At 40.3% G+C, this 15,364-nt stretch overlaps 2 protein-coding genes across 2 annotated transcripts; one reads left to right on the top strand and one right to left on the bottom strand.

Moving 5' to 3' along the window:
* Window positions 1–5,638: 5,638 nt before the first annotated feature.
* proca1 (protein interacting with cyclin A1) lies at window positions 5,639–7,984 on the bottom strand (the record flags this gene model as incomplete). The annotated part of the gene is made up of 5 exons (XM_083985705.1): window positions 5,639–5,670; window positions 6,164–6,312; window positions 6,407–6,541; window positions 7,256–7,388; window positions 7,468–7,984. 5 exons carry the CDS (start codon window positions 7,982–7,984, stop codon window positions 5,639–5,641), a joined length of 966 nt encoding a protein of 321 aa, XP_083841831.1.
* A 4,222-nt stretch (window positions 7,985–12,206) lies between these two features.
* Window positions 12,207–14,931, top strand: LOC310995990 (adenine phosphoribosyltransferase). Its single transcript, XM_083985234.1, has 5 exons — window positions 12,207–12,420; window positions 12,595–12,688; window positions 12,941–13,087; window positions 14,334–14,429; window positions 14,532–14,931. The coding sequence occupies exons 1-5, from the start codon at window positions 12,298–12,300 to the stop codon at window positions 14,672–14,674; spliced, it is 603 nt and encodes a 200-aa protein (XP_083841360.1). The 5' UTR covers window positions 12,207–12,297; the 3' UTR covers window positions 14,675–14,931.
* The last annotated feature ends 433 nt before the right edge of the window (window positions 14,932–15,364 follow it).

Consider the following 15,364-nt stretch of genomic DNA (forward strand, 5'->3'; position numbering starts at 1 on the left):
CCTGGTTTGGTAACAAAGCCAGCAGCAGACTGAATATAAACTCATTAAACTAGATCCATCCAAACTAGCAACAATTGATACACCATGTCACCGTCACGTATAATAAATGTAGGGTGTAGAGGAGGCTTTTTACTGCAGAACAATTTATATGATACTGATAGGCTACTATATGCAAGTGCATTTTCCTGACTGTTACTTGAGAAAAGTATTGAGTACTCTGTCCACCACTGCATGTTCACAGTTAGCTTCAAATAGCTGCTGCAGCAAGACAATAATTCTGTTGTATAGGTTGTATAGGCCGTATATGTTCAAACCCGACTATTTCTTAAACATCAGCAGCTGCTGTTTCAGTCAGTAACAGAACATAGTGGAGGCTCTGCTGAAATAGAGACCTACTTTCAGCTCTGACTGTGTTTCCTCCTGTAGAGCGGTGCCACAGGAGTCTCTGCTCAGTTTCCAGCCCAGAAGAAAGCCAAGGTTAGCTGGGGACTGCCAAATACCACCCACCACCACTGTCTTTCTGTTAATGAACATCTAGTTACACAGTTGTACACATACACAAACATTGGCAAAACACTTAGCTGGTTTTTGATGAGCTTGCTTCTCATTTCAGAAACAAGGCTTCCTTTTAGAAGAGGCAGAAAATGCACTTCCTCATCCATCAGTGCCACTGGAGCCAATTTAACCACTGCAGGTTAGTTTCTCTCAATCAATAAATTCACCTCTATGTTGGGGAATGTAATGGATTATTGGATTCTTCATCTAAAAGGATGCCACAGAGGGCATGTCCTCTCATTACTGTGCCCCCCTTTACACCACTGATTGTGTTTTCTTTTGTGTGTTTCCTGCCCCACCAGAACACTCAGCCCACTCTCAGATGTTCAAAGCCATCGCTGCAGTAATGAGCTGGGGTTAAAACCCTAACACGAACCATGCCCATTGGGCATCTAACCAATTAACAGAGGAGGGGGTACCGGCTGCATCTATCAGCTAGGTTCAAGAAATGTTTGCAGTATGATCTCATTTTTTAAATAGGCCTACATATTTTTCAACATTTTTTAATGAATCATATCAATTGATTGGTCATTTGATTGGTCACTCAAACATTTATGTACTTAAGTACAATTTTAAGTATCTTACTTTAGTATTTTGATTAAATTCTACTTGACACTGTTACATTAAGAGCTTTCAGAGGAATAATGATCTATTTTTTTAGTTTAGTACATTTATTTGACTGTTTTACCTACTAATTACTTTGTAGATTTCATGTTCACATGAAAAATGTTAATAAGTCTTTTGGGGGGTGGGGGTGCATTGTCAAACACGAAACCAGTAATTTCCTTACCTAAAAGTGCTGAGATTCTTGCCTCTCTGCAAGAAGGTTCTCCAGCTTCTTCCCACAGCCCAAAGACATGCTCATTAGGTTTAATTACCAACTCTGCATTCCCCCTAGGTGTGAATGTGGGTGTGTGTGCGTTGTTCGTCTGTACGTGTCAGCCCTGTAATGGACTGGTGACCTGTCAAGGCTGTACCCCACCCTTGTTAATGAAAGCTGGAGTTGACTCCAGCCGCAACCCTACATGGATAAGCAGTATAGACAATGGATGGTGGATGTTATGCAACTTTGTTTTGGTTCATTCATGCTCACTTCTTCTGTGGAGTTGTTCTGCTTCACAGCAGGAAGCTTTTCAGCAAAAAACCCACTGTCCCCTACCATCTCAGCACTAAACAGAAGGGGACATCATTAGCAACTAGCTAGTGAACATATAATGGTGGATTTAGCAGCTACAGAAGCAGACATTGTCCTCTGGGGGATGAGGGAGACCAGAAATGAATCTAAAACAGAGTGAAAAGTGAACAGACACACGACTCCAAATCAATTAATTCAAGCAACAAACGTTTGCTGTATCAATTTAAAATGTGATTAATGCCTGTTAACCATTTGTTTTCACTGTCCCCAAGTGATGAAAAATGTTATCATTGCAGGTTTGACCAATGTTTGACTGCACATGGAATCAGTAACCCTTTTAGGTTGGACATAAGTATGGGCAAAGGTATGTAAATACCCAAACATTACATCCATCTGTGACTCTTGAAAGTTTCCTTGAAGAATGAGTATTAATAACAGCCACTGCTCTTTTGGAAAGGCTCTCTACTAGATTTTGGAAAATGGCTCAAGGGATTTATTCCCATTCAACCATAGAGCTTTAGTGAGGTCAGGCACTGATGTTGTATGATAAGGACTGACTCACAGTCTGTGATCCACTTCATCTGAAAGGTGTTGGGTAGGGTGAGATCAGGGCTCTGTGCAGTCCAGTCACACTCTTCCACACTAAATACGAAAACAACATTTATTTATACATATTGATTTGTTCATGGAACTCGGCAATGCTGAAAGGCCCTCACTAAAGAGTTGTTGTCTAACATATAACTGTATGCCATAGGATATACATTTCCCATACTTACTAATAAATGAGTCAAGATCAAACTATTGAGAACAACCCTTGGCCAAAAGGAAACAAAAAAAATATGTATCTGCGTACTTTTGGACACAATGTATGAATGTGGTTCCTAACCCGCATATCTCCCTAAAACAAAGGTAGGCTACTGTATTGTGTACTCTGTATGCACTGTATATGACTTCTAAGATTGTTTTAGTTGAATAATATTTGAATGTAGCATGTATCTTCTCTCTCAAACCTTTGCATTTATTACTCAACCTCCTTTGGAGATCCAAGCACCACATTAGTTGGTACAAAAATAATACAAAGCACTTTGCTTATCATCAGTTGGCTCTATGTGAAACCAAGACTCCAATTGGGAGAGAAAAATTTAACTTTTTCAGTTTTAAGCAACTCACACCCAGTGTTAATGCTGCTGTTTTATAAGCCTGGCTGGTGATGATAATACAACTGCATTAAAATCACATGATACGAATCACATTAGATTATACATTTATAATTACAACACAATGACATGAGGATGGAAAGTTTGTAGATTCTCTATTTACAAGCAATTATTGGCCTGTGTGTTTGTGTGTGTTGCTCTCTGTTAATCATTTGTTATGATATGTTATGTTAATCTTTTTTTATGGTCAAATGAATCTGATTTCGACCCACATGGACAGATTTTTTTCATTGTTTGTCTTTTGATTCCTTTTGTAAGTCAGTACCGCGTAAGCATTGATGCACGGTGTAGGTTTTGTAAATCAACACCTAAATACTGTACATTCTCAGTGGTCATAACCTTGCAAATGAAACGTAATATTTGGAATATTTTCTCATCCCTCACTGTGGGAAATGTCTTCGTCACACATCCAACTATGTCAGTCACTTCTGCCATCACAGTTTATGATTGTGTCTGAATGCCAAATTCCTTTGAATGCCTGCTGTGTGTCTCTGGGGACTTGAGCATTCAAGTCTTTACTGTTTCATTGTTCCCACTTTGCTAGACCCAGGATATAATGCTGTGCTGTGGGGTATATTTTAAAATATCTCCTCATTGTGCCAAAAATGTATTTCATATGCGTCTCATCCTTTCAAACTCATCCAGATAAATTCTTCTTACGCAAGCATGTGAGGGTCAGCTGATCTGGAGGATTTAAGGCGCTGCACTGGGTGTCACAACCCTCATTGGTAAAAGAAGGTGAAAGTATAATGTGCAAAGGGAGCACCTAATCTGTGTGGGGAATGTGACCCCCCCTTAAACCTGACTAGAGGGTGGCAGCTATAAGAACAAAGTCCTCAGTCCCACAGAACAAAAGAACACAGTGCGTAAAACTTGCTGTGTTTTCTTGGCATGATTTCGGTGCACAGTATGCAAAGAAATCTCTCTCTAAAAAAAGAAAAATCAGGTTAAGAACATTATTTGTTAGATTTCAAATGTTAATTAAATATTTCCAGCTGAGATAACAAGGGTATGTGCAACTAAAAGAATTTTAAGAAAGTCCTATCTAGCCTAGATAGCTGTCATATCTTATCTGAACATGTATCATTTCAGATACCTACAAAGCTCATTAAAGACTTAGTTCAACATTTGGGGGGGGGGGGCTTTCTTGCTCAAAGTTAGATGATTAAATTACCAATCTCAAGCCTTTATGGTAAATATGAAGCTAATACTAGCAGATAGTTAGCAGGAGGACACAGCTACGCTCACTCTGTCCAAAGAAACATTATCACCCAATATCATGTCTAAAGCTAATTCATTACCACAACAGATCTATTTTGGTTGTGCAGAATGCAATGTATAACAATATGTTATCACTTGTTTAGTATGGATACGCAAGGAGAAAGTCTTTTAATTATTTAGTTTCTCAGTAGATAGAAATGGGCACTGTGAGATGCATTCATAATCATCCGTAATTTTTATTTAACATGCAGAATAAAGTTAATACAAAAACATGATTCTCACATTGCAATCAAACATTATTTCTGTCATTGTCTGTGATTTTAATGCTGAACCAAAGAACACGATACTTTAAATGTATTCATTTCATCATGAAGCAAGTGTATGTGATCAATAGGAGATAGCCTAGCCTGCTAGTGTTGCCTTTATGTTCAGCTCCTACGCCTGCACCACATGTCTCATTGTTGTCTGATAGACAGTGCTGCTGCTTTCCTCCTCTTCTTTCTGGAGAATTGTGCTTTTGCTTTTTCAAGAGATAACTGAATTGGACTCATGGTGTGAGCAGCTGAGGTGGTCATGCAGGGCTTTTCAGATCCCTGCAGAATGGCGACTTTGGATGACGTGGTCGTAAATGTCATTAGTGTGTGATCAGGTTGTTCAAAGATAGGAATTCCATCACTTAGTGCAACTGGCACAGCTTTCTTTTTTGGTTTTCTCTGCCGTCTGAGTGTCTGCCTGGGTCCTTTTCTACGTATAGTAGCGGCGGCTGTTGTGAAAAGCCCCAATTCACTGTGAGTTTCTAGTTTTACTGTAGGATGACCGGCTGCAGCAGTGGTTGCAGGGCTGATCAGTGCACTACGTGTGTCTGGAGTCGTGACAATAGTGAGCGCATTTTCAGAGCTGTTGTGATAAAGTGGATTTTCACTCAAAGCTGTTTTCCTCCTTCTCAGTCCTCTCTCTTTTGACCTCAGCTTTTTCAAAACACTAAAGGAAGAGTTCAGAGCTGTAGTGTGGATGATTGTTTTCCCACCATAAAAGTCTGGCCTGTGTGAAACCTGCCGCTCTGTGGTGATGACCTGTGATACGGCGGGAGCCCCGCTTAGAGGGATCACTTTCAGATTGTCCACAGAGGAATGTCCGCGGGCAACAGACACAGTGGGAGAAGACAAGCCAACTTTCTTCTTTCTTTTCCTCCCCTCCCTGTCTCCTCTCTTCTTTGACCTGTTCCCTTTGACTTTGGGGATTACAATCGGGGTCCCGGCTGTGCTGACGACAGGTCGCTTGTCAGTGTCTCTCCCATAGCTTTGTTGCTCAGGCTGGTCTGTCGGGGTTATGGCGTTGATGGTGGAGACAGAAACGTTTTCGTCTGTTGTGTTTACTACAAGCTCCTCAGCAGGTGGTGCAGGAACTTTCTTGATCTTCTTCCTCCTCCCCTTTCTTTGCCCTCTGGATTTTGCTCTATGTGGAATAAGAGTTGTTGTGGTTGCAGGTGCAGAGAGACTGATAACTTCTGTCAGCACATCAGCGTCCGACTCTGCCGGTTTCCTGTGGGATGTCATAGACAACGTAATCGAGGCGGTTTCCTTATCCGTCTCTGGGTCGTCTTTCATGACTTCATTGGACAGTTCTTCTTTCCCTTCAAGCTCATATTCATTGTCACCAACGTTGTTTGTGTTTCTGCTTGACTCTCCATGTTTGTGCGACTCACTGATGAAGTTACTCAGGGCGATGACTTCCCCTGCTTTATTGCCAGAGGGTGAAACTGCAGCTCCTTCCTCTGCTTTAACACCCACCTCTGCTTTCTGCTTTCTCTTTCTCCCCTTTCCTTTTCCTTTTTGCTTTTTGTTGGTTTTCTTCTTCCTTCCTGTGTTCTTCCTCTTCTTTTTCTCTGAGTTTTGCGTCTCATCTTTGTCCGATTCGGCATTGGAGCTTTGCGAGGTGGAGACAGTGGCGAGGACCTTGATGAAGTCCTCTGCAGCGGTGACGACATTTGTGAGTGAAGGCTCCTCTGGGCCAGACAGTTTAGACTGAGTTGTACTTTCTGGTTTCTCCTCCTCTTCGCTTTTCTTGGAATCTCTCCTACTGGGCGGAGCCAATGTCAGCACATCGATGACATCAATACCACCAAAGTCATACGGTACTGCCTCTTGCAGCACAGCGACAGGGAACTTCTTGTATCGTTTACACCTATGAGAGCAAGAACGAAGGGGAAATTTAGTTTGCAGCTCAGTATGGTGCAAAGCTTCTTAAAAGTTCAACCACAGAGTTCAGTCGTACTTACAGGCCATACCAGTGCCGCTCTGCACACTGTTCTTCATAGTCAAACTCAAAACAAGGCACACCAATTACATTGAAGAATGCCTGACCAACAATCCTGGAGGACGTATCGTTGACCTTCCTCAGACAGTCTTTCAGCCTGCAGAGAGTGACACAACAAAACATTGGTCTTCTTTCACTAGAGCATTCAAACAGTAGAGATACTGACACTGTGCTGTTGAGATGTTGGATTTATATGGGGGAAAGAAAATACAAATACATCCAGCAGTATAGGCATACAATGGATTTCCAAGATAACTCCCAAGCAAAGTGACATTTTAAATTGTTCAAAATGTTCAAAAACTCAGTCAAATGGTCTTTGCAGTTTTGTTATGATTTACAGTGACCCATGGACTTATTAAATAGGTCTTCTTTCATATTTATTTTTGCTATAGACCCAATTGACCACATTTGTCAAAAGGACTGCAACATACAGTATGCAGTGGCAGCTTTACTCAAATTATTTTCACATGATCTTATATTGTTATTACTCTATTATTATTGTATCAACTGCGACAGCTTAACTCCTTTAGCTGATGGATGAGTGATGCAAAACATTTTATAAAATACTTTATACTTCACAAAGTTATGGTTCTATAATCAGTATGTATGACAGTGTTTTCATTTAGGCTACTCTCCTTCTACCCAAACTCAATACTGGAATCAGTTGTCTGTTTTCCTCAGCATTTTTCAAGAAGTATCCTAAACACAGAGGTCAGTATGCCACTAGTTTTTAACAATGGTCCAATTAACAGTGAATGGAGATCATGTGCAATTAGAAACCATTCCGGACAGTTAAAAAGTTTTTACTCACGTATTATCACAGTCACAATGACAGATGGAGTGCCATTTGAAATTCGTGTAGCCATAATTTGATGAGAAGGCGTGGATGACATGAGGACAGTGGTCATGAGTACGGCAGCAGCTGTCCGTCTGTGCAAAGTCTCCTACAAAGAGGAGGTCACAGTAAGTAATCACAGACATAACACACACTTAAAAATATGGAAGTCATAAAGGCTAACCCACCCAGTTGGTCATAGTTATCAGCCATGTTACCGGCTCCGCACCACAGGGTCCCAGGATAAGTAAACCCTCTCTTGGATCTTTGTAAAACCTTGTCCTGCAGCGCAGAGTCGACACTGTCCTCCCTCTTCAGCCTGTCACTGCGCCCGGACCTCAGTTTCAACTCCCGGCACATCACTTTGGCTTCATTCATTTGCGCAAAATGCGTCTCCAGCTGCCGCCCGGCTCTCTGCTCTTTCAGCCCCAACCTGCACTCGTGCATGAACGATTTCACCTGCATTTGGTTCACAATGACAGAGCAGTTCACGAGCTTCCCGGCGGGGCTGACGACGGAGCGCACCACCTCGGCTCCATCCGACACCTGGTAGAAGAAATTCTCCGCGACGGTTGACATTTTTGCGCAAAAGGTGCCGTTGAGCATGGAGAACATCTGTTTGCTCTCCTTCTCTGCGTCCAGGAAGTCTCCCTCGACGAAGTTTCTGTCCAGATAAGACAGAAAGACGAAGAAGACCGACCACATGATGCTGCGAGTGGCACTTTTCAGCACCACACGTAACGGAGACAGCTCCTCGAGGCTCTCCGGCGCTCCTGAGCAGCCCTCCCACTTTTAAGGCGCAGCCCAAGTGGTGCGATTATTAATAAGATAAATGGAAACGCTGGGAGGAGTCAGCAAAATTAACCTCTTTAGATATCCAGGAAGGTTCGTGTATCGTTATCTACCTACACAGATCACTAATGCGCACTGAGGGGGAAAAGGGTAGGCTACCAACCCAGCACGTTCAGACCTGCAGAGGGAGAGGAGGGGGTTAATTTGTGGGTGTGTAGAGCATGGACCTCTTGTAACTTTCACAGAGAGAGATGACCGCAAGTTACCTCCCAACCCCCTCGCGGCTCACCCCCCAGAAAGTGGAGATTTACTTTGGGAACGCGCACGGAGGAGGTTCTAGCTTGCCCCAGCTTTCCATGGTAACAGGCATGGGGTGATTGTGCCAACCCAGGAGATTGGACATCTTTCAAATACCACAAAACAGGCACTGAATTGGTGATGACCTTAATCACAAAGCAGGGACAAAACTCTTTCATTGTGGAATGTGGAGAAAGGTTGGCGCTGTCGCACGCAAACCACTCCGAGTGACCGAAAGGCCCACGACACCATGGCTGGTAGCCTGGTGGCTGGTGAACTGATGGTCGGATTCACATAGCACTCATTAGAATAATAGAGGCATCAGTAGACTGCTTGGCATCAAAGTGTCTTGACACGGGCTGTCTAACGGCCCTATATACTGGAAGTTGCTTCTAAGTGATATCGCTTTCTACCCTTCGCATCTGTTTTTATAAAAACACAATTGATTTTAATGGATTCCATCAGACTAAAATGTGACAGTCAGATGGCTGCATGATTTCTCCTGTCCTCCAACAGAGAGGATGTAACAGGGAGAATTCCTATTTGATAGAGTGTAAATATCAAATTTGTCCAATATTTCTATTCTTTTTTTTTTCATTTAGTGTACTTTTTTCCCCCTGTGTATTTTTGTGTAGGTCTCTCTCTCTCTCTCTCTCTCTCTCTCTCTCTCTCTCTCTCTCTCTCTCTCTCTCTCTCTCTCTCTCTCTGTGTAAAAGTGATGTTGAGCCCTGTCAAAGACACATTTCTGATTTGATGTCAGACAAATAAAGTTTCTATTCTATTAAATTTTGCTGATGATATCTCCAGGTAACATGTCCAAAAGGCTCAGAGGCCAGTGACTATACCTCAAATATCGTAAAGAAGTTTCTAATGTTGCTCTCCAGTTGTTTTACCTTCTGTCAGGCCATAGGGTTTTTATTTCTGGGAGGTGGCGGGAGTCATCGTTTAAAAGACATCAGATATGGAAAATATACAACTGGGTCCATTAGTTATTAATACTACCACTATTAGTTCTGAAGGAGCACAAATAACCTCCCCCCAGCCGAAAACTAATAGACATTCCCAACATTCCCAACAACTTGTATAAAAGGAGCCAACAATGCTGTTGGCAAAATGTTGCAGAAACCATATTTCTTGGTGTTACATGTTCTGTGCCAAATTTCAAATGATTTTTTGAAATTTTTAAATCATCAGCAGGATTATCCTAAATTACATCCCAACTATAAATCTTGTGATGATATAGTCCAATCCCAGACATTATGATGTTGGCATATACTGTATTTCTGGGAATTTAATTATTTCTGGGAATTTAATTAATATATCAGTGTGTCTTAGCACACTTAATCCACCTTGAAATGGAATGATCTTTTAAATCTGACCTCTAGTGAACCCAGGCTTTATGAGGTAAATTACTCCTCAACATAACCTCTTATTTGTCTTTTATGCTGTTGTATTGTCAACTAGGTTGGTATTGTATGACAATTGATGACGAGAGGGGACCACTCTTCTCTGTGGTGTCTTGTAAATCTATATACTGTGCAAAAAATATACTAGTGCAAAAAAAGTTAGTAAGTCAGTAAAGCATTTGCAACTGCACTTTGCATTAGTCTCTATGTGAGCAAACATGTAGCATGTATTAAATAATTGTATTTGTGTGACTAAATGACTGTTCCTTGGAGAAAAGAAAAACCTCTTGTCAGGTTTGGGCTCTAATCAGCCCAGTATTTTTGTCACATGGCTGGTCTTACTCCAAGCCCTAGAGGCGGAGATCCAGCCTACTCAAGGCACTGAAATCGGATTGTTGGAAGGCGGAGGGAAATGATGTAAAATCACCAGACGCAACATTCGACCAGTTCTTGAGGAAGGGGTGCAAAAAAAAATCCTCATGAATTACAGAGCTCAGAGGAGAAGGGATTTAGAGCAAAGAGAGCCCAATAATCCTGCTGTTCACCAGGAAATATCCGGAGTCAACTAACACCGCACAGTGAAGCAGAAAGGTGACACTTGATGAAATATGGGTTGCATTGATTCCTGCTGTGAAATACTGCCTTTCTTTGCTCTTGTCCACAGGCAGCATTGCAGAGCATCACCCCCTGAAGGAGCTGCGGGGTCAATGTCCTGCTGTCAGAGTTTAGCAGGTTCATATTAACACATTATGTAACTACTTTTGGCACCTGTAAGTGGAGGCTGGTGATAAATAATGAATGGAAATATAGTAAAACCTGTGCTAATAGCCTGGCACGATTAACATCCTTGGGGGCTACAAAGAGTGTGTGGGAGTTGCTCATAGTTTGTTAGTGTCTTTCAGCTCATTGTTTTGGTTTTGCAGCAGTTTGGTCTACTCTCACTGACCTCATCAGCAAAAAGGGCAAATTTGCTTCCATTCACTAGTTTGACATAGACGCCTTATGGATGCTAATGCCATGCCATGTCTGCTGCAGTTGTAAAAAAGCAACTGTTTGTCACAAGGCGATGAGTCTATTTTGTTTCCAGTGTGTGTAGAGTGTCTTTCCACTGCCCCCAAGTGGACAAAAAATGTTACAGGAGGGTCGTTCATTTCCCTCAGGATAATTCTTAAAATGATCAGCTGCCTTGTTTCGTAAATCAGCATTAGAGGTAGACCGATTAATTAGATATAGGCTTTTTCGTGGTCCAAACTATTATCATAATGTATAGGCTGTTAAAAAAGTTCACTGGGTTTAAGATGCACATGAATCAAAAACTGTGGGAAGTGGAGTTACTGTTGGAGGAAAAGTGAACACCCAGTCTTGAGCTCAGCTTGAACTCTGTTGCAACTTGCACAAAACTGGGATGAAATTTCATACATCAGTTTATTTGATAACACTAATGCTCTTTTCAGTCTGAGAACTGGGAAATGTACAGTGAGATTGTAGATTTTGTTGCTCCCACAGTGAAAGTAATCGCAACCTGAGCTTATGTAGACACCGGCCCTCTGGTGATTGTAAACATCTGAAGGCAAAGGCCTGAAGACAGCGGCTCTGAGCAGCTTTTAGAATAACAACCTGAGACATGGATGAGAGAGAATCAACGCTTTTACAGGATCTTTGGTCACACTTCATTTAGTCCATTGTTGATATTCTGTAAGAGAGATTTTGGCCCTAACCCTAACTCCCAAATTGATAAAAGCAAAAATGTTGCTTTGTGTTTAGTCCAGTTTTTAAAAAGGATTATGCAATTTTTTGCAACTTGTCATAATGTTTTTAATCAGTCTGCACTTTGACCTGTACCAACATACAACTGTGATCAGTTTCACAATTGAATACTGTTACTTTTATGAGTAGTTTTAAGTCTTTAAGTTAGTTGTATTTTCTTCCATACTCTAGTACAGTGACATGAATGGAGAAAAGTACTTTGCCATGGTTTGGGCAATAGAAACAACAATGCAAATGATTTGCTGTAGATGAACTAAAACTGATCCCTTGTTATTTTGTTCTGCATAATATACTAATTAATGTAATAGTTTGGTGTTTTTTTAAGGAAAAGAATAACGTACATGTAATAGTGTGAATACATGTAGGTATATGTGTGTATTTCATTCATACCCTTTGCTAATTAAAGTATAATTAAAGTATATGTTAATAAATCAATTAACAAATATTCCACAAACTATAAACATAAAACAAGAAGTTGCAGGATACAAAACTTCAAAAAGATGCAAAGACAAACAAAACACTTAACAAAGACTTGTGTTAGCTGGTCATCAAATCATGATTTGACTTCATTTTGAATGAAACATCCTGACCTGACTGCAGGGAGAATATGTAACTAAGTGGAGTGTTATTAACAGCCCCTTCCCACCCACCATTCACCCCGCTGGAACTTGATACGGGCAACTCTCTCATTCACGGTCCAGTTCATTCACCCCAGTTTCTCCCTTAAACAGCTCAGAAAAGTTTTTATTCATTCAGATGGATGCGTTGGCCGTTCCTGCAGACAGGCATAAAGGATGGTATCTTTCTCTGATGGCCCCCAACACAAAAGGACCTGCGTTTGCCTGGCTGGATCCGTCCAGACTCTACTGCAACAACCAGGTATGATGGGAAAAAAAGATGATTTCTAATAACTCAGCAGCCTGTTGAGCTCTTGGTGTTATTTTGTCTGTTTTGCCCTTCCACTGAACACAGTATGAGACTTATTGATAAGTAGACAAACATACATGGCATGTTTATCATATGCACACTTTTCTGTCTTTGCACTTTAATCAGGCTCTTTCAGACTGTGTCAAAGATCTTCTCAGTCCTTTCCACAGCGACACCATTGACCTGGTTGCTGGGATAGATGCAATGGGATTCATTCTTGGTAAGAAACCAAACCAAATCCTTCTAAGAAGGAAAATAAATAGTGGGTTAAGAGCAGTTGCACTTAGTCTCTCACACTAATTTTATTTTAAGAGGCTGCTCAGGAAACCTAACCCCTCTGGCAAAGATACTAAATTTAGATTTTTTGACTCTCGCACCCTGCCTTGTGGCTCACAGCATGACAATGTGTGAAAGCATAATAAGATTATAATTTTGTTGGTGTGCATGAGTATTTTTGATGTGTGTTTTTCAGGGGCGTCCGTTGCCACCACTCTTGGTAAAGGTTTCCTGGCTATCCGCAAAGCAGGTCACCTCTGTGTCGCAACCCAAAACCAAAACTACACAGACTACACAGGGAGAGAAAAGACTATGGAAGTAAGACTGGATGTGCTAAAACCAGGTTAATCTTCCTTTGCTTTTTACTCTGTCACCGTGTCACATATTTCTCTTGAGCGGATGAATGTTTACCCAGCTGGTAATGTTTGGACATGTCAGGGTCGAGAGCAGGGCTAAAAAAAACCTTTAAAGATAATAAGACCAATGAAATGGTTGTGTGGGCTGACAAATATACCTGTAAATGTAGCCTGAATTACAGGCTTTTTAATAAATATTCAGTAATTTAAATTATTATACATTTAATTATTTACATGCAGTGATTACTTGGCTCATGATCTGGCACCAGAACTGCTCTGACAAAGTTGATGTAGTTGTGGTGAACATACAAAAGCTGCCCTGAACAACTTAGCAATCAGAATCTAAAGTAGCACTATTGCAAATTCCAATTCTTTGTTCGGCCACTAGATGTGGCCAGTGGTGCAGCCTATCAGATATAAACATCCTCGTCCTCTTTACACACCGTTCAGGAGGTGGGGCTGAGCGCTGGGCGGGCTTGTCCCATAACAAAAAGGAATTCTGCTTGTGCTCCACAGGCACTACCGTTGGCTATATTTTATGTACAGATAGTTATGGCTCCCCTCCCCTGGACCTATTTATTGCAGTTTTTTGTATTGTCATTACTGCTGTATTTGCCATAGTGCTACTTTAAATATAAACTGAAGACTTGAGGACAACTTTTGACCAGGTTATTAATTCAATCCCCATGTATTAAAATCCCAGTTAAATTAGGAGGGCTGTCACTCATTTGACTCATAATTTAATCTGCCATTTTTCTCAGTTTTATTACTGTAAATAGTTAAGTTTATGACCATTTATTCCCTGTCACACAGCACCCCCCAGTGTTAGTTTCAGCAATTTACAGCTGACTCAGCACATCTTTCTTTTTTAAAATATATAAATAAAGCATCAAAGACAGATCTCCTATATTCCACTGTCTGGCTTTCACAAACAATGTTTTAATTTGATTGTTTATATTTTACATTTGATATGAATGTGAAATAACACAGTGTTAAATGTTTAACCAGTGGTTTACAATCTATTTAGGTTGTAACCATTAATCACTGAAACTACATTACATAACTCCACATAGAACAAGTGCAATAGTTAATTTTTTCTTAACATTTCATACTAATTATATGTAATTCTATAATAATTTGATAATTGATGATTTCAATAAAAAATGGTTAAAAATGGTTAAAAAAAAAAAAAAAAGAAGAAAAAGAGAAAAGTTGGAACACTCCATTTTGCAGGAATGAAGGTGTTGTTGGTGGACCAATGGATAGAGACTGGAGGAACAATGAAGGCAGCCATCCAGCTGGTAGAAAGGCTGGGAGCCACTGTTGTAGGTCAGTCAAGTTGACATTATTTTATTAAGGATAATATTTTTCATTCATTTGTTTTTGAATGTCAGGAAATATCGTAAATGTAAATATCTCTGCTTCCTGCAGGTGTAGCAGCTGTGGCCATAGAAAACACTGAAGGAGGGAAGTGGATTAAAGAAAACTACAAATTTTCTCACTGTATCCCCAATGAGCTGCAGAACCAAATTGATGGGAAATATCTCGATTCATTCAAAAGTTTCAGCAGCTGATGAAGAAACGTAAAATAGGTTCAGTAAAGAAGAAAAGGGACAGATTGAGATGGTCAAGAAATTGTTTTATCTGCACAGACATTTTGTATTAAAGATATAGTGAAAACTGTTTAATATGACTTAAAAAAAAGAATAACAAGCTGTGATTTTTAGCTAATTATTTCTTGAAAAAGCATGTATGTTATTTTAGAAATACATTAATGATCCCTTTTTTAATACATTTGAGACATTTTAAAGACAATAAATGATAAAACATTTACACAAAATTTCAGTTTCTAATATAAAATCATTCAAATTCAGTCACTGACTTGATTGTAAACAAAAAGGCAGAAGTACCTATGAAAAATACACTGTAGATAGAAATGCCCAAGGCAGCATCTGCATTACAACAATGATTCTCAACCAGTGGGTTTGGACCTCCACAAGGAGTCAAAAGGTAAATGTGATGATTGGCAGGATTGTTGTAAAATCTTTGTTGTTATCTCATTTCTTAAGGCGTAGTTGCCTGGCAACCTCCATTAAAATAATGAAAGGAGGCAGAGTACCAAGTAAATACAGAAATTTAAAACACAGGAAATGATTGAGTATTATTGTGGTGATAAATCTTGATTGTAAAACAACTACAGCAGCAAAACCTAAGATGTAATTCAAGCCCTCAGTAAAGTAACCACCCAGAGTCATTCTTTGGCA

This window comes from Trachurus trachurus (genome assembly GCF_905171665.1).
Source record: "Trachurus trachurus genome assembly, chromosome: 13".
Taxonomy (NCBI): Eukaryota; Metazoa; Chordata; class Actinopteri; order Carangiformes; family Carangidae; genus Trachurus; species Trachurus trachurus.

Excerpts from the sequence above, each read along its gene's own strand:
- LOC310995990 (XM_083985234.1), top strand. The coding sequence starts at position 12,298 with ATGGATGCGTTGGCCGTTCCTGCAGACAGGCATAAAGGATGGTATCTT. Across the intron at positions 12,421-12,594 it reads GACTCTACTGCAACAACCAG|GCTCTTTCAGACTGTGTCAA; the intron begins GTATGATGGGAA and ends CACTTTAATCAG. Across the intron at positions 12,689-12,940 it reads TGCAATGGGATTCATTCTTG|GGGCGTCCGTTGCCACCACT; the intron begins GTAAGAAACCAA and ends TGTGTTTTTCAG.